This window comes from Pagrus major, chromosome 9, assembly GCF_040436345.1.
Source record: "Pagrus major chromosome 9, Pma_NU_1.0".
NCBI lineage: Eukaryota > Metazoa > Chordata > Actinopteri > Spariformes > Sparidae > Pagrus > Pagrus major.
This window is the reverse complement of record NC_133223.1, coordinates 34,334,445-34,360,279: the sequence shown is the minus strand read 5'-3', so window position 1 is coordinate 34,360,279 and position 25,835 is coordinate 34,334,445. Positions and strand designations below refer to the sequence as shown.

Genomic DNA, 25,835 nt, shown 5'->3' with positions numbered 1-25,835 from the left:
GCATGGTAAGCAGATGCCTGATTGTGACCAATACGCAGCTGTTTTAAGATCTGTGCAAATAAATGAGATGAAAAATTTGACCCCTGATCAGACTGAATGATTCTGGGAACTCCGAAGATGGAAAAAAACTGATAACGCACGCACCACAGACCTGGCCGTTATTGTGCGCAACGGGTACGCTGCTGGGTACCGTGTGCTCTGACACATCACTGTTAACAGGTACATTGCACCCGACCTAGACTGAGGCAACGGGCCTACGCAGTCAATAATAAGATGTTCAAAAGGCTGACTTATGGCTGGTATCGGACACAGTGGAACGGGCTTCAGGTTCTGATTAGGCTTGCTGGTTAGCTGACATGTATGACATGATTTTATATACTCAGCAACGTCTCTCTTCATCCGCGGCCAAAAGAAATACCTTAGGATGCGGTTGTACGTCTTCCTGACGCCCAGGTGACCAGACTCATCGTGGGAAATCTGCAACACCACAGTACGAAACCTAGATGGCACCACGACTTGGTAAATAGGTTCACCCACAAAATGTTCGCTCTGGGGCACCCACTTTCTCATCAAGACCTCATTCTTGATGAAATAACATTGAGAGTTATTTTTTACCTCACCAGAAGGCCGCACCATGTCCAGCAAACTCTTGAGAGAACTGTCAGCACGCTGCTCCGACACCAACTCACTGTGAGAAACAGACCAAGGAACATTAGAACATATGACATCATGCTGTTGTGAAGTGTCATCCTTTTCAGAAAAATCTGTCTCAACCAACTGCGCACGTTTCATCGCGCGCGTGACAGCACATGCCCTGAACACCTCAGGAAAATCCATTACATTTTTATCAGGCTCACTGGTGACCAGAGGCGATGAAACAATGATAGCAGGAGGAGGAACATCGGCCCACACCCGACTTCCTGCTACATCGTTACCCAAAATCATCGTCACGCCATCCACGGGCAGAGCTGGGCGCACAGCCACCGCCACCTCACCCTGAAACAACCCACAGGACAACATAATTTTATGCTGAGGCACCTGCAGAACCTGCAGCCCAATCCTGAGCACCGGTATAACAGCACCTGTGTAGGACTCCTGTGAAAAAGGTAGAGCTGATTCCACAATAAATGAATCAAAAGCAGCTGTGTCACGCAATATCTTAATCTTCACTGTTTCATCACTTCCTACCAAGGAAACACACCCATCACTGATGAAAGGCAAATAAGACTGCAGATCTGGACTAACCACCTGCGGTTTTAACTCACTTAAAGGCTCCAACGCCCGGTCAGGAACAGGCCCAACACACATTGCCGGCTTGGGATACCTCGCTCCCGTTGTACTCTTGGTTTTAAAAGCATAACAGTCTCTTTTCCAGTGTCCTCTCTTGTGACAATAATTACAAATTTTGTCAGCCTCCCGAGAACCACGCTCATTTCTCTGATCCATCCCAACATTTCTCACTGGGCGACTAGACCATGCACCTACAGTTGAGTGATTCTCCCTATGTGCACCACCACCACGCGCCCCCGGATACCAAGTATCCCCACCATGAGTCAACAGATAGTCATCGGCCAGTGCGTCGGCTTCAGCTGCCGTCTTAACCTTACGCTCACTGATGTACGTTGCAATGCGCCCCGGCACAGAATTTTTAAACTGCTCCAAAATCATGAGATCCCGCAGACCATCAAGCGACTCAGCCTCAGCTGCAGTACACCAACGATCAAACTGAGTGGACAACTCACGAGCAAACTCCAAATGAGACCTATCGCCTCTTCTCCAACCCCGAAACCGTTGGCGATAAGCTTCAGGAACCCGCTCATACACTTTGAGAACAGCCGATTTCACTACATCATATTTGACACTGTCCCTGCTACTGAGACAAGAATACGCCTCCTGCGCTTTGCCCGTTAACACACACTGCAACATCAGCGTATAAGTGGACTCAGACCATCCGCGAGCCTCAGCGAGACGCTCAAACAGTAAGAAAAAAGTTTCCGGGTCTCTTTCATTGAATTTAGGAACCAGCTTCAAATCACACAAATCAGACCTCACCGGGGTGCCACCCGGACCGGAAGGACCGTGAGCGAGCACATCATCCACCGCAACTTTCCCTTCTCTAACTAAGACCATTTTCTGCCTTTCCAGATCAATCTTCGCCTGCTCCGTTTCCTGCCTCACCTTTTCAACTAACAGCACTTTCTCCAGCTCAACGCTCTGTCGCACTCTTTCTACGGCGACTTCTTTCTCAGTCTCTAGCTTCATCCGCAACAATAGCAACTCTTTCTGCTGCTCAAAAGACAGCCCGTCACCAGGACCCTCTACTACCGGCGGAGGCGCGCCCTCAGTGCCTGCGGAGACGGACACAGCCTCTCCCGCACCCAACACGTTCATTTTCAATAACTTGAACTTCAAATTTGCCTTCACTGTCTCTTTCACCCGTTCATCACCAACATCAACATTGTAATGGCCAGCTATTTTAACCAACTGATCCTTCGTGTACTCATCCAGCAACGCTTCAGCTGGCGCCTGCACGAATGATTCAACAACTTCATCCATTTTAACGAACACCAGAGAATGCAACGTGACGGGACTCACCCAGCGTCGACAGGCCGACGTAGCCTTCAACGGAGCTTCCCCGCTAACTACCTAGCCAGAAGCTATCTACATAACTCCTCCCTAGTCTTCATGAGGCGTAGCGGCGGGTATTTATGCACTATGAGCCCGCTGGTTCGGAGAGGCGACCAGAAACTGGCAACCCCACCAAAACCACGGATGTGCTCCCGAGCAGTTTTAGGGAAAAGGGACCAGGAAGCTCTAACCGCCGTACCCCAACACTACCAGCCCCCCCCCCGACGACACCCAAAGGGGAGACGCCGCTAAAACCTACAAGGGGAAACACTCCTTCCACGAACACACATACAGGTGGACCGACACTTACCTTCTCATGCCTCCGTCAACGTTCACAACCCGAGACAGCGAACGACAACAAAACCCCGTCTCTTCAACACCAAGGAGACGAGTTGCACAGGTGCACCCACTTACTACAAAAGCACATCTCCCGGAGCGCAATCACACTCACCATATAAGGGCGAACTACGTTACCGGTGACCAGGGAATCCCCACCATGACGTCACCTTCGCACGAAAGCCCAACCCCCCGATTAAGGGCTTTCCTCAGGCACAGCCACTTACCCCGGGCTAACGTGTGCTCTCACACAAACAAAAGCGCTCCAACCAAACTTTACTCAAAAAGAAAAAAGAGGAACAAGCACTAAATCACACACAAAAAAGAAAATAAACCGACCTTCGAAGCGGACGAGCCCCCAATTTGTTACGACCAGCTCGTAGGCCGCAACAAAGGAGGAGATGTACAAAAGCAGTTGCAAACAAACCACAATTTATTAAAGTAAATTACTTAACCATATGGGTGTGGAAGTCAGTATCAGGAGTGTAGGTGAGTGTGTGGGTGTTATGATCAATGTGTGGTGCATGTTGTTAGTGCAAAATAAGGCAATGCAAAGAAAGACAAGACCAGCACGCTGGTCTGGTGCTGAGTGGAGGGAGCAGAGCAGAGAGATCTGGCGTCTGGGAAGGCGACTGCTTCGGACCTGCAAACAAGCAAACAAACAAACCAACAGTGCACTGTACACAGAACCCAGGCCTGGGGCCGTCACAATGTTAATATTAATAATATTAACATTAACATTAATATTATTAATATTAACATTAACTGTCCTCAACAAGTGAAACACTGCAGAATATTAAATGTCTTCCTACACTGAGTGAGTGAGACACTCGTTTCATTTATTTACTGCTTTTCATATTTTTTATTAACATTTTCAATGAAAACTCTCCGTGTCGTCATCAGGCTCGTGCAGCGCCGGCAGTTTGTTCAGTAGCTTCCAGGACATGCTAACATGCTAACAGCTCTCTAACATCACAGCTTTATAGAACACGTCAGCTGCAGCAGCTAGCAGCAGTTAGCAGCAGCTAGCAGCTCCGTGCTGCTGTCAGCTGAGAGGACTCAGTGTCACGTGTCGTCTCTCTGCCGCCGCAAGTCAGAACCAGAGCCGACCCGAACACAGCGTGACGTCACACAGAAGTCTCTTACTCTAACCACGCAAGAACCAAGAACCCAACAGACTTCACTATTAAATGTTTATTTGACCCCAGAGGTCTGGTGGTGCTGCTGCTGGTGGTGCTGCTGGTGGTGCTGGTGGTGCTGCTGGTGGTGCTGCTGGTGCTGGTGGTGGTGCTGCTGGTGGTGCTGCTGCTGCTGCTGGTGGTGCTGCTGGTGGTGGTGCTGCTGGTGGTGCTGCTGCTGCTGGTGGTGCTGCTGCTGGTGCTGCTGCTGGTGCTGCTGGTGGTGGTGCTGCTGGTGGTGCTGCTGCTGCTGGTGGTGCTGCTGCTGGTGCTGCTGGTGGTGCTGCTGGTGGTGCTGCTGCTGCTGGTGCTGCTGCTGCTGCTGGTGCTGGTGGTGGTGGTGCTGCTGCTGCTGCTGGTGGTGCTGGTGGTGCTGCTGGTGGTGCTGCTGGTGGTGGTGGTGCTGCTGGTGGTGCTGCTGCTGCTGGTGCTGGTGGTGCTGCTGCTGCTGGTGCTGCTGCTGGTGCTGCTGCTGCTGCTGCTGCTGGTGGTGCTGCTGGTGGTGCTGCTGCTGCTGGTGCTGCTGCTGCTGCTGGTGCTGGTGGTGGTGCTGCTGCTGCTGGTGCTGCTGCTGGTGGTGCTGCTGCTGGTGCTGCTGGTGCTGCTGCTGCTGGTGGTGCTGCTGCTGGTGGTGCTGGTGCTGGTGGTGCTGCTGGGGGAAGAGGGGAGTCTCATGTTGGGCCAGGGTTTCCCCTCGGCCCTGGTCGTGACATGCTATATAATAAATACAGCTCAGTACATTTACTCGAGTAGTGTTAATTTAAACGTGTTTGTTTATTTAAACGTGTTTGTTTATTTAAACGTGTTTGTTTGTTTAAACGTGTTTGTTTATTTAAACGTGTTTGTTTGTTTAAACGTGTTTGTTTATTTAAACTTGTATTTACTGCAGTCAGTGTTGTTGAAGTACAACTCTGAGCTCATGCAGAAGTGAAATATTGTGATCGTTACTGCATTCATTGACAGACAGGATGGAGATCTGTGCACTGAACATAAAACCAGCTTATAGATATAATCTGATGTGCAGCAGTTAAAACATTGTGTGGAATAACACAACAGCACCAATTTTTCTGAATGAGTTTGATTTAAGCACATTTTACTGATTATACTCAAGTAAAATACTTCTCCCGTCACAGTAAATATGATGTCATTATTGTAATGTCATTTCTGACTGGTCTGCATTTAGCTGAGAAAGACGTCAGTAAGTCAGGTCGGACATTGTGGTTGACGACACATTTGATGACCACGATGCTGTAGGATGTCAGAGCTGTGATCAGACTGTCAGTCTGATATTTTTTTCTGTTTTGTGAAGAAACACGACTGATGCAGTTTTGGATCCTTTAAGACAAAATAAAACAATATAAACTGTTCAAACAATCTATTGAGAATATTTTCCATCTTAAAGTGAAAAAATTAAAAACAGGATATTATTTACATTAACAACAGTTTGCAGTCACTCTCCCTGAACAGGCTGTTACAAACTCTACATTTATAAGACGTCACATACAAAAAAAAGTTATTTTAATGAAATGTGAAAATGTTCAATGTGAAATGAGCAGGAAGTTTAACAGCAACTGATACAAACTGCAAAGTAGAAGCGACTGGAGTTAATTAGAGCGAACAGAGTCTGATTCAACATGAAGCAGTGGAGTCCTGCAGCTCCTTCATCACCTCCTCCTCCTCCTCTTCTTCTTTCACCTCCACCTGAAGCAGAGAGGCTGACAACAAACAGTCTGTTAGCATGATATCATGACCTGAGACCTGTTAGCTTTAGCCTCAGTCTGTTAGCATGATGTCATGACCTGAGCCCTGTTAGCTTCAGCCTCAGTCTGTTAGCATGATATCATGACCTGAGACCTGTTAGCTTTAGCCTCAGTCTGTTAGCATGATGTCATGACCTGAGCCCTGTTAGCTTCAGCCTCAGTCTGTTAGCATGATATCATGACCTGAGACCTGTTAGCTTTAGCCTCAGTCTGTTAGCATGATGCATCCTATGCATCCCTACCTGCATAGGCAGCCAAATCTCACTACTACTAGAAGGTACCTCGTTCCAGCTCCCGGAGCTCCACTGAACGGCCGGTCGCTGGACTCTGCAGCTCCAATGAGCTTAAAACCCTCAAATGTGTCTTTATTAATCTTAGATCACTGTCATCTGAAAACTTTAAAACATCCACTAGAGATTAAAAATGGTGCTAATATTAGCTTAATTAGCGAGCTGGCTTGAAATCAAGAATCCATTAAATGAAGTCTGGCGATCAATCTGCTGCTGTTGTCATGGAAACTGTTGATGGAACGTTCTAGACGTAAAGATGACAGGTGAGCGACAGTAACTAAGGGGGGCGGGGCTTAGTGAGCAGTCAGGTTAATTACCCTCCTCCCTGCCGGCAGCAGAGGTAATGATCTGCAGCTGGACGCTCTCCACTTTCTGTTGAACCACCTGCTGGGCTTCTCCAGTGAGCTGCTGCCCATCGTCGAGCACCTCCTCTGGGCCCGACGCCCCCACTGACTCCCCTACAGGAGTCTGGAGGGAGGAGGATGGAGGGAAGGTGGAGAGAGGAGGAGGAGGAGGAGGAGGAGGAGGAGGAGGAGGAGGAGGAGGAGGAGGATGCAGGATTCCCTGTCAGGAGAAACACTTCAGTAAACTTCATCTCCACTGGGACTGATTGATTACTGATCAGTGTTACCGATTGGTTGTTGATGTGAGTTTTTCTGACCTGCAGCTGAGCAAAGATTTTGGGCTGCAGAGACGAGAGAGAACTGAACAGCTGAACAGCTTCAGGAGACAAAGAATCGCTGCCGTCCACAACTAGAGACAGACAGAGACATGAGGGACTCAGAGGACGAGCTGACAACTCACCACTAACTGTGTTTAAATACATCTGAACAAAGCATTTAAAGTGTGTGTGTGTGTGTGTGTGTGTGTTACCTTCAGCAGCAGGAGTCAGTGTAAGTGTGACGGTCTCCATCAGAGGGTCACTGCTGTCTTCTGTCCACTAGAGGGAGACACACACACACACACACACACACACACACACACACACACACATTCACATAATTTGTCTTCACACACCATCGACCGTTTTTTCAGGTCAAACCCGACACCAGAGAAACACCGTGATGTTTGGACCCTGCGGTCACTAACAGCCCGTCATGTGTACTTGCTGGTTGGACGTCTTGTGGCCGGTTCTGGAAATCTGAGGGTGAAACTGTTGAATTTAAGGAATTCTTCCCCAAACAAAGTAATAAAAGGAGAAGAAAAAGCAGCTCATCAGAAAACCTTTCCACTTCTTGTTTTTTAAATGTGAGAGCTCAGAGTACCTCAGCAGGGCTGCTGCTCAGAACCAGGGACTTCTGGGACTCGTGGATGTGGTTCTTGATGTCGTTGACGGTGGGGAAGTATCTCAGGTTGTGTCTGTCTGGAAGACCGTCACATTTAAAGAGCTCCTTCTCCACAAAACGCCTGACGACACAAACAGAAACATGCAGACCTCATCAGTGGTTCATTTGTGTTTCTGATGTGTTTTCATTGTGACGTCTGGTCCGATGCAACAGTCATCAACATCACACACACACACACACACACACACACACACACCATCAACGCGTGTGTGATGTCAGAGGGCGGGGCCAGGTGTCACTCCTACCTGAGCTGTTTGCGGACGCTGTAGACCTGATGATGACCCGCCGCCACCAGCTGTCTGATCCTCTCTGCCACCTGCGGGTGGAGGCGAGACGGGATGACTCTGTCCTGAGTGGAGGAGACGAGGATTTAAAGAAGTGACTCCTCGGACTCAAGGTCTCCTTACACGTCCTCCAGAAGTCCTGGAATCTCCTCAAGGACTCAAACACTTAACATCTCAGTCTGTAGTCTGTGGATGAACAGTGGTCTCCTACCTGCTCTCCTGCCTCCTCCTCCTCCTCCTCCTCCTCCTCCTCTTCCTCTGGCTGGGTTGGAGGAGGGGGGAGGTCGGGGGGAGGCGGCGGGATGGGGGGCGTGTCCACAGTGTGATACAGGTGAGCTCTCTCTGTGGGGAGCTGCAGGTAGAACCTACAGAGACAGGGACAGGTTCAAACATGGTGAAGAACAGTAAACACAGGTGGAGCTGGCGGAGTTCATGTCGGACCTGATGACTCCTCCGTCCTCCAGGTTCTGGTTCTTCAGACTCTGGAAGGACTTCTCCTGCTCCTGTCTCACCGTCTTCCTGTCTGCTGTCGGCTCTGTGGGAACGCTGAACGCCGGAAACTTACGAACTTTCTTTATGTAGATCCTGAAACAGACGACGGTCACTGCACGACGCCCAGAGACTCACAGAAGTACTGACGTGTGTGTACTGGTAGTGTGTGTGTGTACTTGTGTGTCTTTACTTGTAGTGTGTAGTTCACCTGGCAGGACAGGTAGCTTTGTATGAGACCTCAGGTGTGTGTTCACAGGTCTTGTGCGGCTGCAGTCCTTTCCTGCGAGGTCCGAACTGACACTCCATCACAATGGCTCTGCTGCCTGGAGCAAACACAGGGCTCAGCGTTACTTCAGCACTGAGTCACCCTGCTTGGCCTCATGAAGATGGTCTGCTGGAGATAAAGATATCACTGGAGCTGCACCGACCTGCGTTGACGAACGGGATGCCGTCATACGGGACGTACTGAGACTTCCACATCAGTCTGGTGGCTGGTTTGTCCACAGACGGAGACTGACGGGTCCCGAACACGCAGCCCGTCTGCTGCTTGTGGAGCAGCAACACGGCCTCCAGCTCCGCCTCCGAGCAGCAGAACCCCCTGTAGGAATCTCCCAACTTCTGCTGACACCAGAGGAGGAGGAGGGAGGTCACGTCTGATCCAGTCATAATCAATGAACATGATTATATATGTTCACACTGACCTGAGCATCACGTAGTCTCAGAGCCCAGCAGGGGGCACCAGAGGGCAGCGGCATCACAGGAGCAGAAACATCCAGACTGCTGGAACAAAACACAGTTACACACTGTTACACACTGTTACACACAGTTACACACAGTTACACACACTGTTACACACTAATAATCACTTTAAATAAACAGCTACATTAACCTGTGATGATGTCACTTCCTGCTCTGTATGAAACAAACCCGTCCATCACTGAGACAAACAGACTCCATGTTTCTACTCAAAGACAGAAAGAAGTTCATGTAGAACATTTGCTGAATTTACAAGAAGGAACAAATAAGTCAGAATCAGTCAGAGACAGAGTTTCACACAGTTTATAAAGTGTCTCCAACTCAACAACTCACTAAACTGACACATTTGTTAAGGGAGTCTGGGGACAAAGAAGTCGCCTATACTGGTTACTGTTTAGTGTATCTGTAAAATGTGACATGTTTATTTCTCTTGTACATTCAGCAGATGTTCTCCATGAACTTCTTACTTTCTTTCTTTCTTTTCCTCCAAACAGCAGCAAGAAGAGACTCATCATAAATATCAGTTTAGTTTAATATCTACAGATAATAAACTGTCTTTACATTTAATTTCTTTAATTAATCTTTGTCTTTCGTTTCCTTTGCAATATAACTGTTGTCACTATTTCTAATTAACAACAAACAATATACATTAAAAACAAACAACTAATAATAATAGTTAACATTTGTTAATGGAGTCTGGTGACGTTGTGTTACGGGTTCAGTGTTGGATCAGTTCAAACAGACGTGTGTTCACACGTCACCACTTCCTGAATTAATCAACAAGTGACAGACAAAAAAATGCATTGTGGGATACGGAGGACTGAGCAGGTGAAACACCTGTCGGCTGCTGTCGGCTCGCTGACGGGTCGACTGCTGCTGCTGGAGTCTGTCACCGTGGTAACCGGGATATTAACAACAGCGCCTACACAACATGAACAAACACAAATCCTTAATAAACACATCTGTCATCACAGAGGTCTGATGACATCATCAGCTCCTGTACCTGCTGGGCCACCAGAGATCACAGCCAGCTGAGATCCTGAGAGCTGATTGGACGGGATGACAAACACCTCTCTGCCCTCTGATTGGCCTGTCACAATCACCTGACAGGAAACACAGAAAAATACTTTAATTAATTAATGAATTAGTTTAAAAATAATCTAGAAACGGAAAATGAAGCATCGCTCACCACAGGTTCACCCGGCAGCACGTGACCTCGCTGCTGCACGATGATCAGCTGACTCTGACACGCCGCCGGGGGTGGAGCCAGCAGCTGTGATGCCGCTGAGGGGGCGGGGTCAGTTTCAGGAGGAGTGGGAGTGTTTGTTTCCGTGGTTACAGTGACTTCTGACAGAGGGCAGAGCCAGTCAGCTGGAGGGGCGGGGCTTAGTGCAGCAGGGGAGACGAGGGAGGAGGCGGAGCCAAGCAGCAGGTCTGACCCAGGATCTGCAGACTGGAGGTCGTATCAGCGCCAAGTGTGATTATCGACCCAGATTACTGAGATCAGGTGAATTTACCTGAACGTCAAGCAGCTTTTATTTGTCTCATTTTCACCTGTTTTCACTAAAACTAAAAAAAAAAAATCGACTGATTGGAAACTGAAATTCTTCTAGCTTTGAAATAATAATAGGAAATGTTGCTGTCTTTAGCCTAGCTTAGCACAGAGACTGGATGTCGGGGAGAACTGTTAGCCTCCTGTTAGCTCCTGGTGGTGGTTTATTGTGTTTTTATTAATATCAAAGAAAGAAAGAAAGAAAATGGGAAGTTCAGTATTGGATTCCCGTTCACACAGATTTCTGGAATAAGACTACCGCCTGGTTTTGGTGGTTGGGTGTCAAAAAACAAGATGGTTGAAACGTGCTGCAGAGTTTTTGTACAGCAGATTCAACGTTACCAGTCTGCAGCCGACTCTTAGATGTCTGACAAATAGCACAAAAATATTTTTTAATTTTGTGCTAAAATGAACTGAAACCAGTGGAAACATCTTAAAACTGACAAACACGGTTTCTACCAGTTGTGTTCACGAGGGATAAAGAAGAATGTTCCACTTTAAATAACATTTAATGTGTAATTAAAGTATCAGCGTGTTGTGAAGCATCACAGCTGAAACATCTTGTTCAGTTAACGACGATGCAGCTCTCAGAATAAACACGACCTGGATGAACCTTCATGTTCTGAAGTCACCAAAGTGTAAATCACGGGTCAGGTCTCGTGCCATCACGAACCTGGACCCATCCTGAGGCGGTCCGAGCCGGACTGGACCCAAACGTGTGTCAGTCGTATTTCTACTGAACATGTTGAGGCGACAGGGGGATCTGATCCACAGACTGAGTGTTTGTGCTCTTCAGTGACACGTCTGACTCACCTGCTCAGGTTCAGGACTGCAGACATCACCGTCTCTGTCTGCATCCATCTCCATGGTAACTGCCCCGGAGTCACCTGTGTGACATCACCGCCTCCTTCATTCAAAACACAGACACGTTTTTCAGCCAAAGATACAAAATTCTTAAATAACTCTAATATAGATAACAAATTAAACACAAACTGATGTACATCCTAATAAACATGAACTAAGAGTGACTAACACTGCCTCGTGTGAACAGACTAATATAATCCTCTTTATTTAAATAAAACAAATAGTTGATGAATTCAAACAAAGTTTAAATTCAAAGAATGAGCTAATCTAACTGAGGTATTAACAAAGATAACTTTTATTTAACCGTAACTAAAGCGGGTCAATATTTATCACGTTCAGATTAAAGATCAGTTAATTCAGATGCTTCAACTCTTAAAATGGAGGAAAATCTACCCAAAATAATTCTTACATGACGTAAACAAAAGACACTGAAATATAGTGAGTCTACATTATAATCACTGTGGTGTCATTTAAACCCATACTGTTGTTGTTGTTGTTGTTAAAAGATGACATCAATTTGTCAAAAACAATCTGAACTCAACCACCACTGACGGGAAATGATTTATTTAAACTGCACAATGAAAATAACAGATCAATCAATTATTCAATACATTTATGCTTTTTGTCAATTATTGAATTACCAATTATCACTCAGAACATCATTCAAAACTCCACTTAATAATCTGCCACTTTAATATTGTTCTTATTCAACATCAGATATGTACACCTCATGGATAATACTGTTCTTATATCTTATAATAAGAACTGATAAACGGGACTCCCCTTTGTTTATTCCTAACCAGTGATGTTTGAAAGAATGTCACACCAAACTCCCTTTAAAAATCTGAGAGTTTAATTTCTCCTGCTTCCCACCACATGTAAACACCTTCTACATAACAAATGGTGACAGGTTATCAATAATGAGGATCCAGTCTTCGATTCAGCACATGTGTGATTGTGTGTATTAAAAACCACAACTGCTACTTCTATACTGCTATACTACTACACTACTATACTACTCCTGAAGCTGTTAACACCTGACTGCTGCTACAATCTGTCAATCAATTATTTTCTGAAATTATTCAATACATTTATGTTTTTTGTCAGTTACTGTATCAGAGACGGAACCGAATCCCTCTCAGTTAACCAGAACATTTTAAATTCGCCTAAAATCAAATTCACTTTGGTATTGATGTACTGACATGTTAGCATGAAGCTAACAGTGAGCTAAATGAGCTGTCCAGTTAGCTCCGCAGGTTGCTTCATGCTAACAGCCGCTAGCTGCTGGCTGCTGCCTGCAGACTGAGACCAGCTCAGCGGCTCGTGTACTATATGAGCAGGAGAATGAAACCGAGCCTACTGGACCTCTGCAGCCCGTCGCCTCCTCCGCTTCCGCTCACAACGAACACTAATCGCGTTTTCCTCCCTACAGGATCTTAATGGCGCCTGTTTTGACCCTCTGAGGACACCGTCACAATGGAGCGGTTGTATTTTATGGTCGGTACCACTGAGGGGCGCTGTTGTCGCTTAAACTCGAAGCATCCGCAGTGTCGTTTTATGCCTCACACCAAACTCCATTAAAAAATCTAGCATTTTTAATGTTTCCCGGCCTCAAAATGTTCCCTGCTCATATATGATAACGCAGAAGAGTTTACTTAGTCGGAAGGATGCACTCCTGAGGTCGTCCTTCTCTTTGCTCACTTAGCAGCTTTTAAAATGGAATTTGGACTTTAATTTCTCAGGCACTGGACGTGGTGTGGGCGACCTACACAAGCCGAACTGAAGAGTGGACCTTTCATTTCACACACAGTTTATTTGCGTTGGGAAGGAAAATATTAAAAAATTAAATTGCTTGATTGTTTTCGCTCCAGTATCAAATTACCAACTATCACTGAGAACATCATTCAAAACTCCATTTAATAATCTGCCACTTTAATATTGTTCTTATTCAACATCAGATATGTACACCTCGTGGATAATACTGTTCTTATATCTTATAATAAGAACTAATAAACGGGACTCCCCTTTGTTTATTCCTAACCAGTGATGTTTGAAAGAATGTCACACCAAACTCCCTTTAAAAATCTGAGAGTTTAATTTCTCCTGCTTCCCACCACATGTAAACACCTTCTACATAACAAATGGTGACAGGTTATCAATAATGAGGATCCAGTCTTCAATTCAGCACATGTGTGATTGTGTGTATTAAAAACCACAACTGCTACTTCTATACTACTACTACACTACTACTATACTACTACAACTACTGCTAAGCTGTTGGTTAACACCTGACTGCTGCTACAATCACCACAAAAAAGCTTTAATAGGGAAGAAAATGATTTATTGTCATGAATAAACACTTTGACACACTGAATGCTCTGCACTTTATTCAATGATGAACTTAAGCTTATGACGTTTTATGTTTCCTCTACATGGATTAACAACATGTTGGGATGAACCTTTATATGAACCACCGAAGTTGATTTATAGTCTGTAGGCTTGTACAGCATGCTTTGTGTGAGTACTGTGTGTTAACAGTAAGGATTGTTGTCTTTGAGCTCGCAGAATACAACACTGACAGTGTACAGTGGTGGTACTTGGTCCCATATGAAAGTATACAATGTGTAATAATGTAATCAGAGTATTTACACTACAGGAAAACTATCGTACATAAATACACATGGATAACCAAAGAAATACACAATATATTCAACAACAGGGAAATCCAAACATCCCAGGATAGTCAGGAACCGGAGGGATACGGCCGGTAACTACGATGCCTTATCTACAATATACACTGTTAGCTGTGGCAGAGACTCCTTCTCATCCTGCGCCTGTATACTGCATCTGTACTGTCTAAATATCATACAGTAACTTGGATATGACCAGGCAGAGTTACAAAAAACAGATCTACAGTTTATGAGCTTCTGACAGCATCAGAAATCATGTAAATAACATTTCAGTGGTGTGATATTTCATGCAGGAGGATAAATGTAGACATGTAGATGCTATCACTGAGCATTATGACATCGATATAAGCTACAATAAATGACTTTAAAGGGATAACCACCGGTGTGTGACACTTTCTGGCACATTTTCAGTTCAGTGTTCGCATTAAAGAGTTCACTCTGAACTGATGTCGGCTCTTTTTCACCCTCAACCAGTTAGCAGACGCTAGGCAAAGATAGTTTTAAGGAGATGTGATTGAATAAAGTCAAACAAAGACATGAGCGGATGAAAATGTGCCCAGGTTGAATAAGTAGGCTTGTTAAACCAGAACTAGTTAAACCAAAACTAGCATAACCAGAGCTAGCTAACAACCAGGCCTCACTGTGTGTGTGTTTAATGACTGTTGGGTCTTTTATCTGTTGTATTAACTCACATAGTTTCGCCTCCTGTGTGAAGTTAATGCTCGTTCACGCTCGTCTGTCTTCACACATTTCTTTTAAAACAAGTAATTCTCAGGGCACATGGACACGTACAACCAGCAGATCTAAAAACAGTAGAAACAGTAGAAAATACAAAAATAACAAAAAAGAAACAGAGTTTAGAGGCATCTTAAAATTCAGTAGAAGTAAAATCAGGGTGATCTTTATGTTATCAGTGAGAAAACTAATCTGAAACAAACAGCAGATAAAGTGCGTGAGGCTTACTGAAAAGTGAATAAGTTAAATTGCACATTTAAAGGAGCTGTTACAGGTTTGTCACACTTGAACTTAAAAATAAAAAATATTCACTTGTGGCATTATATATAAAAAAAGACATTAAAAAGGGAGAAAACGGAGTGAAACCGTTTCTTCAGTTCTGGTTCTTTATCTCACCAACATCTCCTGTTTGTTTTAAAAAACAACACACCAAACTCCATTCAAAAAATCTGACATTTAAAACTTGTTTTACTACAGCTACTAAATGCAGACACCTTGTGAATAATAACATAAAAATATAAACTAAGATACACTTTCTAAATAGCACGTCTCATTAACTATCACGTGTTTGGATCTAATTCATTTAAACTTCATCACCTGGTGGATGGAAGCAGGCTGGACCAGCTTAAATAAAAGTGGTTATACTGAAATAAAGTGCTGTGGGTCGGTTATGAACTGAATCTACGAGTCAACATGTGGTGACTGCTGCTTATGAGGGTGCATTGTGATGAGAGGGGTTACAGGAAAGTCCAGAGAGCATCTTTAATCCACCATGTCAGTTACTTTCCAACACGTTCAGACCTTGTTACCTAATAAACTGGTAACTCTGCCCTGAATCTACAACAAGAACCCATCTGATGTGGATGTAACACACAACGTGTAAATAAGACAGCTTTGGAGTTGTTCGAAGGCCTGTTTTGTCCGTTGGATCAAATCTGTCCTTCACCTTCTTTCTTCTGACAGATCTGCTCTCTTTCTTGATCTTCTGCTCATCTTTGAATAACAATAAAACTGTGATCGCCCCGTTCTACGTTAGTGTTGTGAAGGTACCTGAGGAGGTTGTATGTGGCCGAGGTCGCGCAGGTCACGAGGCTGATGGTTGGTGAACTCGGCAGGAACGTGGCGTATCTCCGTCCTCTAAATGTTCTTTATCTGCTCGACTTCCTCTTCCCCTCCGGCCCAAACATGGTGGTCGCAGCAGACCTCACAAGGCAGTTGAGACTACTTCATAAAACAAAGTGCAAACTAGAAGAATAAAGATCGTCAACAGGAGGCATCATGAGCTGACTGCATAGCTGGAGTAAAGATTTAAAGCAAAAACGCCTTTAAATCATTCAAACACTGTACAAAGACACAAGACAAAGAGTTTACTACAGAAGCATCACTGGCACTATTCTGATGGGACGAGGTTTTCTTCATATGGTTCGTTAGTTCCTTAAATAACACTAACTCTGCTTAAAGTGCTTTAAAAAACATGTCTAACTGGACTCAGTCCCGTCTGTGTGGACACACCGACATCAGCTACAAGCTGAGTTGAAGCTCAAATATCACAAAGGATCCTCCTGAAGCTGTCAAAGTCCCCATGAAACACTGACTGAAGTGCTTTTTGTTGCTTTTAATGTGTTTCCTGTAAAAACAGGAGAAAAGGGAGCGACTGAAAGTGAGTCACGCTACGTGGCACTGAGCTAACTGTCCGCTAACGGCCGGACCAGAACAGAACAAATAAAGCGTCCGAGAACACAACAGGAAACACAGCGCTGAGGTGGTTTTACGTCCGTTCAAACAGGATCGCTAACGTAGCTGCACGGCTAACCAAACTAACTATCTAACGGCAACTACATTAGCAGCAGTTAGCGGTTACATTAGCAACAAAGCCAACGTCCATCTTGAAACTACATCACCTCTGTACTGTAACTGGCCTTCATCGTCCTCTCAGGGTGCACGCCGACGGTCCAGGTTCACTGCAGGCAGCAGTTATTTCAGCAAAACGAGGAAATATTGTCTCCATTAAATACGATCCAGTTTCTCTAATCAGTGAATGAAGTTTTAACGTTTTGCTTTAGTGCAGTAATCACTGAGGCCTCCAGAAACACTCCGCTGTGGATCATCCTTCTGGTTTTACATCAGCAAAAACTAACAAAGTGATTTTAAATGTTTTCTAGGAAACTAAAAACTTTAAAATCTCATTAAAATTGTCTACAAAGCGACTTTTTGGCCTGATACAGATCTACAGGTGAAACTTTGATTCTGACTTCATGGGAACTTTAAGGTCATATTTTAACATCTTTAAGTCGACAAATCATTTTGTAAAAATAAAACATCTACAGAACTTTTAGAAAAGCTGCAGAATCAAAGAACAGAACATTCTGATTGTGAATTAATCATTTTAAAACGTTTGTCGGGTCCAAAACGATTGTTCTGTTTATCTCGGTGTCAGAATTGTGACAGCTGGTTCAGCCACGGTCAAAAACAGTAGAAATGTCTGGTTTCTACAGCGTGCACCCAGCATACTGTACTGCCCTGATGTTAGCTAGCTAATGTTAGCAGCGTTAACATTAGCTAGCATTAGCATCATTAACATCAGCTAGCTAGCGTCAGCAGCGTTACTGTTTCCAGGCTATAACACCTTTAAAGAGACTTTGAAGTCTCAGGTAGGATCCAGGTGATATTCAACCCGTCTCATCACCTCCACAGGAAACAAACTTCCTTCACTGAACCAACAAACAACTTTTGAGCAACTGGGCAATTTTGTGACTCAGTCAACGAGCTGCTGACCACAGAGGAGGAGCCGCTCATCGAGAAACAATCCCTTCACTTCACCACCAACACCAGGATATTTTGGACATCACGGTGTTTGAGCTACACAGGCAGGGTCGAAGCTGAAAGTGCGAGTTTTAAACTGTCACAGGACTGAGCCAATCAGCAACCGTCCTTCAAAAAGTGTCCAGCTGAGTCATGAGCGTTCGGATGGAACAAGAAATCTAAACTCCAGCTCTCTCGTCTCCAACAGTTCCTGCTTGATGTCACGTGACTTCAGTCTTGCGGTTCGTCTCCTGGGCCTCAGACGGGGCGTCAGGTTCAGTTTGGAGTTCGTTAGGCTGAATTTCGGCGCACACAGTAATTAATCATCATCACAACAAAAGAAGAGGAAGACAAAAGAAGTGAAACATAAATCTGCTCTTCCTTCAGAATAGAGACCTTTAGAAGCAGGTCAGTCCGTCGGGCTCAGAGGTCGTGGTCGCCGTCGCTCCACCTCCCACCAAAAACACAGCCATGCTGGATTTGGACTGGTTGATTTTGGGGACTCTTTGGGCACCAGAGAAGAACTGGGTCTGGCTGCTGCTACCACTGTTGTTGAACTCGAAGTCCGCGTCGAGAGCCGTGTCCGTGGAAACGACCCACGAGGCCGGACGCCATTTCTTCAGGGTGTACGGAGTCTTGACTCGGCGCTTGATTTTCTCTCCTGAAGCGCTCAGACTGCCGTTCTCTGTCAGAGAAACATCGTCTGAGGCAGGAAGAAGAAAGAAGGAGAGACATTAAATCACCACGACGATCAGAAACATCAATGATGTGAAATCAAACGACGATCAGCTCTGAGTGTTGATCTTTGCTCACCTGAGGACATGCAGGATGACGACAGGTCCAGAGAACAAGGACGCTCCGGCCTCTTGGTTCTGGCTGATCCCATCTGGCGTCGCAACAGAGCTGCAGTTTGTGGATCTGACACTGGACCTCGTAGAGCTGCAGGTTCTGGAGCTGAAGCTCCTGAACAAGCTGTGGCTTCTGATTCTTGACTTTCAGAAGCTGGACTCTGTAAAGGTGAAGCTTTGCGATTCACGACTGGATCTGCAGGTTTTAGGGCTTGAATTTCTGGATCGCGGGTCGGGGCATCCAGGGTTTTTGAACATGATTTTGAGTTTTTGGTTTCCGGTTCTTGTGCTTTTGAAGCTGAGGTTGCTGAGCTCGGAGCTGAGCCATGATCTGGATCTCTGCAGCCGGGGTCTGGATGAGATCTTGGGCTTCTGGTAGATACTGGTTCTGGACAAAGGTCTCTCTGGACACATGGACCTGTTCCTGAGTCTTGACCTCCATCTTGGCTGGTGGGAGGGGCCTGTACTGTTTGGTCAGCGCCTCCTGCTGGACCAGAATGCAGAACTTGATCCTCTTGATTTGAACCTGGAGCAGTAACTGTGGATCCACTGATCTGCTGACCGACCAGGTGTTGCTCAGGTTTAGGTTCAGCCTCTAAACTCTGGACCTTGACGTCTGATCCCAGCGGGATCCTGTTGTTGTTGTTGTTGGAGTTTGAGCCTCGTCCTGACAGGATGCTTCCGGGTCGGGACTGATGATGATGATGATGATGATGATGAGGAGGAGGAGGAGGAGGAGGAGGTTCGCTCTCAGCAGGCGGCTGTTCTCTCCTCAGCAGTGGTTCATGTTCATCCGGGCTGAAGTTGAGCAGGTTCAAACAGTTGTCCTCTCCTCCCGTCACGCCTCGCTCCACCTTGTCCTCGTCCTCCAGCTGCGGCCCTGCTGGATTGGTCCGACCTCCGCCTACGATGCCATTCGTCACCAGGGCGGGGACGCCCGCACTGTAGCCGTTGGCGACCACCATCACCGGTTGGGCTCGGTTCCCAGTCGCGACACTGCCTCTGGTGCTGGTGTTGTTGGACACCGTGGTTACCTGGTGAGGTTCTACAGCCGAGGCGACTGTTACCGTGTTCATCTTAGCAACGCCTGTCTCCACCTGAAATATATTATGGTCTGGATTAATGACTTGATCAGTTAGTTGGCTAACAGTAACAGCTGATGTTAGCACTTGGCTAACTTAAACTTCAGGCTAAAAATAGCCCCATGCTAGCTGTAAGACATCCGGTACGACCTTCAGAACATCGACAGAGCTTCGGTACCAATAAGTCTGAATAAATGGACTGATAATCACAGATCTGAAATGATTTTGGGTGAATGATCAGATCGGATCAGTACCTGTCGATGGTTTGACTTGAGCTTTCCCAGCTTCAGTCGAGAAGAAGCTGAAGTGTTCTCCTTGGTTTTGGGGAGCAGGTGGAGGCTGGTGGGCCTCTGGGGCAGGTTCTGCTGTTTGGGGAGGGGGTGGATGGAGGAGGGAGGGGTATCACTGCCACCAACAGCCCCCAGCTCAGCCTGAGGAGTGGAAAGACTCGCCTGGAGGAACAAGCAGCAGATGTTTGGTCAGTAAATACAACAGAAGCTCTTCAGAGGTACTAATACCTCTTTCCTGTGTAGTGACAGTAGAAGTACCTCAGCAGTTTGCAGTATCTGATGGTACAGCAGGGTGTGCTGCTCCGTTGATCCAAACGGCTTCTGTGAATGTTCCATCAAGTTCTCATCAGAACTTTCTCTCAAGTTCTTATCAACCTGCAGAGACACAAACAGATGTGGACAGATGTTGACAGTGTGCAGAGACCGATGAGCAGAAACTGCAAAGAATAAGATGAAATTAAAAGTAAGAACCTCTTTGGGGTCCAGTTTGGTGGCTTCCAGGTCTTCTTCTGTCAGCTGCAGGCAGACTGGGACACTGTGCACAGCGCCGCCTGGAGGACAGCGGGGACAGTTACAGGACTTTGTGAGGACACGTACATGTTAAAGGCTAATTATCTATCAGATGTACTGTTTTAATTTCACCATCCACATTTTGTTTCGTGTTCGTGAGTGTTAGTGCTTCTGTTAGCAGCTGGCATGAGTTTTTCCTCGTCTGTGATTTCAGCACTCATAATGTGAAATAAGTGCTGCTGAGGTCAGAAGACGACTCGTTGCTGTGGATTACCGACTGTCACGAAAACTGGACCGAAGACAGAGAGACAGCTAATGCTAGCAAGCCTCCATCCTCTATAATGCAGGACGCTACATGTAACACACATGAACCAAAAGTAAGTAGCTAGCTAGGCTGACTAGCTTTCACTTATCAAATAAAAGCTAGTTAGCTTAGCTTGCTAGCCTAAACTTTACGAGAGGAATAAAAGCTGAACAGCAGGACGGATCCAAACAAAAACTTCTCGTGTGTCTCAACTTTACATGCTTAACATTTGCTCCCAACACATGAGTGTGTGTTCAGCGTTTGTGTACCGGTGTGTTCAGACTCAGAGATGCTGCAGAGGATGTTAGAAGGTGTCTGGGTGGTACCGTCTGGACCGGACGACCGAGCCTGACGGACAGAGGGAGAGAGAGAGAGGGTTAAATATCATAAAGAAACTGATTATGTTTACTTTCCCTCGCGTCACCTCACCTGTGCCTGCTGACGCTCATAGTTGATGGAGTTTCTGTTCTTTTCGACACCTTCAGCTCCAACAGGTGCTTGATGGCCGTCTCCCTGGAGATTCTTGACCACGCCCACCTGCAGGTCCTCAATGTAGGAGGAGGCGGAGCCAACCTGAGCAGGCCAGCAGCCGTGAGACAGGTTCCTGTGAGAGAGAGACAGGAAACAGGTGAGGTGTAGTCCTGTCCTCTCTGTGTGTGTACCTGTGGTTGTGTACTGCAGTGTGTGTACCTGTGGTTGTGTACTGCAGTGTGTGTGTACCTGTGGTTGTGTAATGCAGTGTGTGTACCTGTGGTTGTGTACTGCAGTGTGTGTGTACCTGTGGTTGTGTACTGCAGTGTGTGTACCTGTGGTTGTGTACTGCAGTGTGTGTGTACCTGTGGTTGTGTAATGCAGTGTGTGTACCTGTGGTTGTGTACTGCAGTGTGTGTGTACCTGTGGTTGTGTACTGCAGTGTGTGTACCTGTGGTTGTGTACTGCAGTGTGTGTGTACCTGTGGTTGTGTACTGCAGTGTGTGTGTACCTGTGGTTGTGTACTGTAGTGTGTGTACCTGTGGTTGTGTACTGCAGTGTGTGTGCACCTGTGGTTGTGTACTGCCGTGTGTGTACCTGTGGTTGTGTACTGCAGTGTGTGTGTACCTGTGGTTGTGTACTGCCGTGTGTGTACCTGTGGTTGTGTACTGCAGTGTGTGCACCTGTGGTTGTGTACTGCCGTGTGTGTACCTGTGGTTGTGTACTGCAGTGTGTGTGTACCTGTGGTTGTGTACTGCAGTGTGTGTACCTGTGGTTGTGTACTGCAGTGTGTGTGTACCTGTGGTTGTGTACTGCCATGTGTGTACCTGTGGTTGTGTACTGCAGTGTGTGTACTCAGCAGTGTGAGTTCAGACAGTCTCTCCTCTGCACACTGGGCGGTGAGTCGAGCTTCAGCGTCCTGGTCCCAGCAGTCCTCCATCGTCTCCTTCAGAGAACGTAACGCCTGAAACAAGTAGAACAGGTGAAGGATGAAGATGGTTTTCAGGACGTCAACATGTTTGTTTGAACTCTGCTGACAGGTGAGACAAACACCAACCAGGCTGTTCTCCTTCCAGGCTTCAGGGAATCTGGGTCTGAATTTCTCTCTGGCGACGAGGATCTGCATCTCCTCGAAGGTCGGATGATTCCCCAACTCGGCCTGGAACGCCAGCTGGTACTCTGGTACTGTTTCACCTGAACACAGAGCAGAGAGAGTAGGTTAGCATGATGTCATGACCTGAGACCTGTTAGCTTTAGCCTCAGTCTGTTAGCATGATGTCATGACCTGAGACCTGTTAGCTTTAGCCTCAGTCTGTTAGCATGATATAATTAGCTGTGTGTTGCGCTGCAGTGCTGTCTCACCTGGGAACAGGTGTGAACACCTCCTGAAGCTCTCCCAGTAGAGCAGACCCAGAGCGTAAACATCCACCTGCTTCAGCGCCGACTCACAGTCCCGGAGGTTCAGAGCTCCACCCAGAACCTCTGGAGCCATGTACCGCACCGTCCCCACCTACAAACACACACACAGGTAAACACCTTTGTCTCATCTTCATCTTCATCATCTTCATCAGTCCACTGTCACAGTCACATGACCTCACCTCAGATATGGCCATGGTGTCGTCGTCTCCGGGGCAACAGGGTCTGCTTCCCGTCAGCCTCATGGACAGACCGAAGTCGGCGAGGACGCAGGACAGATCGGCTCGGACCAGAACGTTCCTGCTGGTGACGTCTCTGTGGGCCACCGCTGGTTTGTACTGGTCTGAGAGGAGACGGAGAGACGAGTCACACACAGCCTTCATCTTTTGCTTTTTTCTTCTTCTTTATAACCTGGAGGGTTTCAGTGTTTCATCACCAGCACAAACTTCTTCTGATGTCTTTATAAAACGAGACATCCTCAGTCAAAACACTCCTCAGTAAGACTCGTAGAACAGGAAGTAAATCTCAACTCTGTTTGAACTGAACACAGAGTGATTTTTATAGTCACATACATGAAGCTGACAGACACAATAATCACTGAGAAGAGTAGAAACAGTCCTGTGTGTCACCACCAGGGGGAGCAGTGGTGTGAGTCTGGAGTCACTGTGTTATAATGACCAGCAGCTGCTGTGTGTGAGAGACAGTGAATTATCTTTATCATGTGCACTGAGTCAGTGTGACCTCCGACATGTTTAACATCCAGCAGCATCACTACTGTGTGTGTGTGTGTGTGTGTGTGTGTGTGTGTTGATTCAGTCCAGGCTGAGAGGACGACTGTGTTTGTGAAGGTCTTTGATGCTTTTATTTTGTAGAAAGAATGTATGAACGGTTTGTTTTGTACAAATGCTTCAACTGAACCGACACAGAAACGTCTGTTCAATGAGAACATCAGGCGTCTCCAGTCACGGATAAAGAGCCGTTAGCTTAGCATCAACATCTGTGCAGACGCCAACAGGATCCTGTCTCAGTGTCAGTGCAGAATCATGTTTATAACAAGCTGGAGTTGAGCTTAAATCTTTAAAATATAAACAGAGGTTTGGTGTGGGGTTAGCACTGTTGGACCTGGGTCAAATAATATCAGCTGAACCGACTCTGGACCGACAAACCACAGTTCAGACCAGTTCAATCTGACCACTGAGTGACTGCAGAGACACCGCTGGGCTTCAGTAACGAGCTCAGGTCACTGGAGACAGATTAAACATGAAGGTTCACACCGTCCTGCTGGACCCAAAACTCACCAGAACACCAGAAGTGGATTAATCCAAGACTGAAAATAGTCCCCAACAAGTGCACTACTTCAAGCCTTTTTAAACATCAAACCACAGATGTGTGAAAACACAGATAAAATACCTCCTCTGTAGAGCTCAGTGTGCAGGAAGGCGAGTCCTCTGGTGACACCGTGAGTCATCCTGCAGCAGGTGGTCCAGTCCACCGTGTGGAGAGACAGGTAGCGAGACAAGCAGCCCTGACAGACAGGAGAAGATGGAAGAAGACTTATTATTTTCTGTTTTTTGCTCTTTTTTTGTATCCTCTAAACCTCAGCCTGTTTCCACAGCAAATAACATCTGAGTTTATTTAATTAAAGGTGCAATATGTCAGATTTTTTGTTAAGAAATCATTCAAAATATCCAAAATGATCAGAATGTAAAGAAAAACAGTTTTGATGTCAGGCTGCGTATTTTATTACAGAGATATCTACTGAAGTTAGCATGCTAACCAGCTAACACAGGCCTGTATGAGCCCGAAGCTCTTGTGCTTGTGGTGTAAACACCAAGCAGCTAGTTAGCAGCTGCAGTTAGCAACAACTCTGTTGATATGATGCGACGCATTTGTTTGAAGCATGAATTCAACAGGTAGCAGATTCTTGTTGCTGCCTTAATAAATGTAAATTTCACATGTGGACAAAAGCTAATTGGGTTTTACGTCATGTTCCTTTAATGTTCCCTTCAGCTAGCAATGCAACATGTCTGCTACATACTGTCATGTTAGCACTCAAGCTAATACATTTAAGCTCATAAGCAACCAAGGCTGTGACATAAGCATTGGGAAATAAATTAGTTTTGAACAGCCAAAAATATAATATAGTTATAGTTATAGTGATTGTAACATTAGCATCTGCTTGCTAACCAACATTAGCATTGTGTGACTATCGTGCTGAGTCATGATTCTGGCTGAAACTGAAAACAGCTGATCAAATCTTATTATGTTTGGCAGCAGCTTCCTCCTGAATCACTTCCTGGATCGATCTCTGTTCCTCTGAATGTGAAAATGTTCTTTTAATGTGATTCTTGGCAGCTAGCAAGCTAGCATGTCAGCTAAACAGCGTTAGCTCTCCAGCTAACACAGCTCAGCTCATTAGTGACTAAACACTGCAGTCTGGTGACTTAATTAAGATACTTTACTAAACTAAACACGTCCTGAACATGAACCTTGTGACCGTGGAGACGACCGACAGGAAGAGGATTCATTTAAAACTTTATTTAAACCCAGCAGAGAGACGGTCAGGCTGCTGGCTTTAACTGTGAGGCTGCTGTTAAAGACGAGCTGTGATCTATAAAGTTTAATATTCTGAGGACGCTTTTAATAAAATAATAAACATATGCGGTGTGTGTGTGTGTGTGTGTGTGTGTGTGTGTGTGTGTGTGTGTGTGTGTGTGTGTGTGTACAGACAGTTAAGCCGGTAATTACTGTCTGACCGCTACAGAGGAATGCAGTAAACCACCCGACCAGACATTACAGTGTGTGTGTGTGTGTGTGTGTGAGTGTGAGAGTGTGTGTGTGTGTGTGTGTGTGTGTGAGAGTGTGTGTGTGTGTGTGTGTGTTATATAATAGGTGTGTGTGTTAGACAATGTGTGTGTAAACAGTGTGTGGTTATAAACAAGAAGCAAAACTGTTTATGTGCAAGTTTGTGAATGAGAGATAATAAGGATCTGCTGTAGTGTGTGTGTGTGTGTGTGTGTGTGTTTGTGCGTGCGTGCGTGCGCGTGCGTGCGTGCGTGTGTGTGTGTGTGGCCAGCGGCTCCAGACAGGAAGTAGGAGTGAAGGCGCCGTCTTCCAGCACAATAACAAGACTAATGCAGTCAGAGACGACTGACTGAAGCCACAGCGAGCCAACGTTTCACTACAGTTACACAAAGTACT

General features: G+C 46.0%; 2 protein-coding genes across 6 annotated transcripts in view; both read right to left on the bottom strand.

The window, feature by feature from the left end:
- Positions 1-5,218: 5,218 nt before the first annotated feature.
- On the bottom strand, positions 5,219-12,930 carry LOC141001872 (calcium-responsive transcription factor-like). 5 transcript variants are annotated; one of them, XM_073473016.1, is made up of 16 exons: positions 12,852-12,930; positions 11,436-11,529; positions 10,260-10,523; positions 10,074-10,173; positions 9,908-9,992; positions 9,016-9,094; positions 8,743-8,932; positions 8,523-8,637; positions 8,264-8,407; positions 8,034-8,187; positions 7,784-7,887; positions 7,458-7,599; positions 7,066-7,132; positions 6,854-6,945; positions 6,510-6,756; positions 5,219-5,857 (listed from the first exon to the last, which is right to left on the bottom strand). In XM_073473016.1, the coding sequence occupies exons 2-16, from the start codon at positions 11,487-11,489 to the stop codon at positions 5,772-5,774; spliced, it is 1,923 nt and encodes a 640-aa protein (XP_073329117.1). In that variant the 5' UTR covers positions 11,490-11,529; positions 12,852-12,930; the 3' UTR covers positions 5,219-5,771. The 5 variants fall into 5 exon arrangements, with proteins under 5 accessions (XP_073329117.1, XP_073329118.1, XP_073329116.1 ...); XM_073473017.1 differs by lacking the exon at positions 12,852-12,930 and adding an exon at positions 12,689-12,835; XM_073473015.1 differs by lacking the exon at positions 12,852-12,930 and having other exon boundaries at positions 11,436-11,626.
- Positions 12,931-13,856: 926 nt separating this feature from the next.
- The window catches only part of LOC141002318 (bone morphogenetic protein receptor type-2-like), a 21,635-nt gene continuing 9,656 nt past the window's right edge, over positions 13,857-25,835 (bottom strand). The window contains exons 8-19 of the mRNA XM_073473610.1: positions 24,045-24,159; positions 22,817-22,977; positions 22,581-22,728; positions 22,276-22,412; positions 22,046-22,182; positions 21,177-21,351; positions 21,017-21,095; positions 20,405-20,484; positions 20,192-20,308; positions 19,898-20,095; positions 18,527-19,658; positions 13,857-18,416 (exon numbers count right to left, since the gene is read on the bottom strand). Coding sequence (XP_073329711.1) covers positions 18,112-18,416; positions 18,527-19,658; positions 19,898-20,095; positions 20,192-20,308; positions 20,405-20,484; positions 21,017-21,095; positions 21,177-21,351; positions 22,046-22,182; positions 22,276-22,412; positions 22,581-22,728; positions 22,817-22,977; positions 24,045-24,159 — 2,784 coding nt within the window. The 3' untranslated portion in view covers positions 13,857-18,111. The remainder of the gene's footprint in view (positions 18,417-18,526; positions 19,659-19,897; positions 20,096-20,191; positions 20,309-20,404; positions 20,485-21,016; positions 21,096-21,176; positions 21,352-22,045; positions 22,183-22,275; positions 22,413-22,580; positions 22,729-22,816; positions 22,978-24,044; positions 24,160-25,835) is intronic.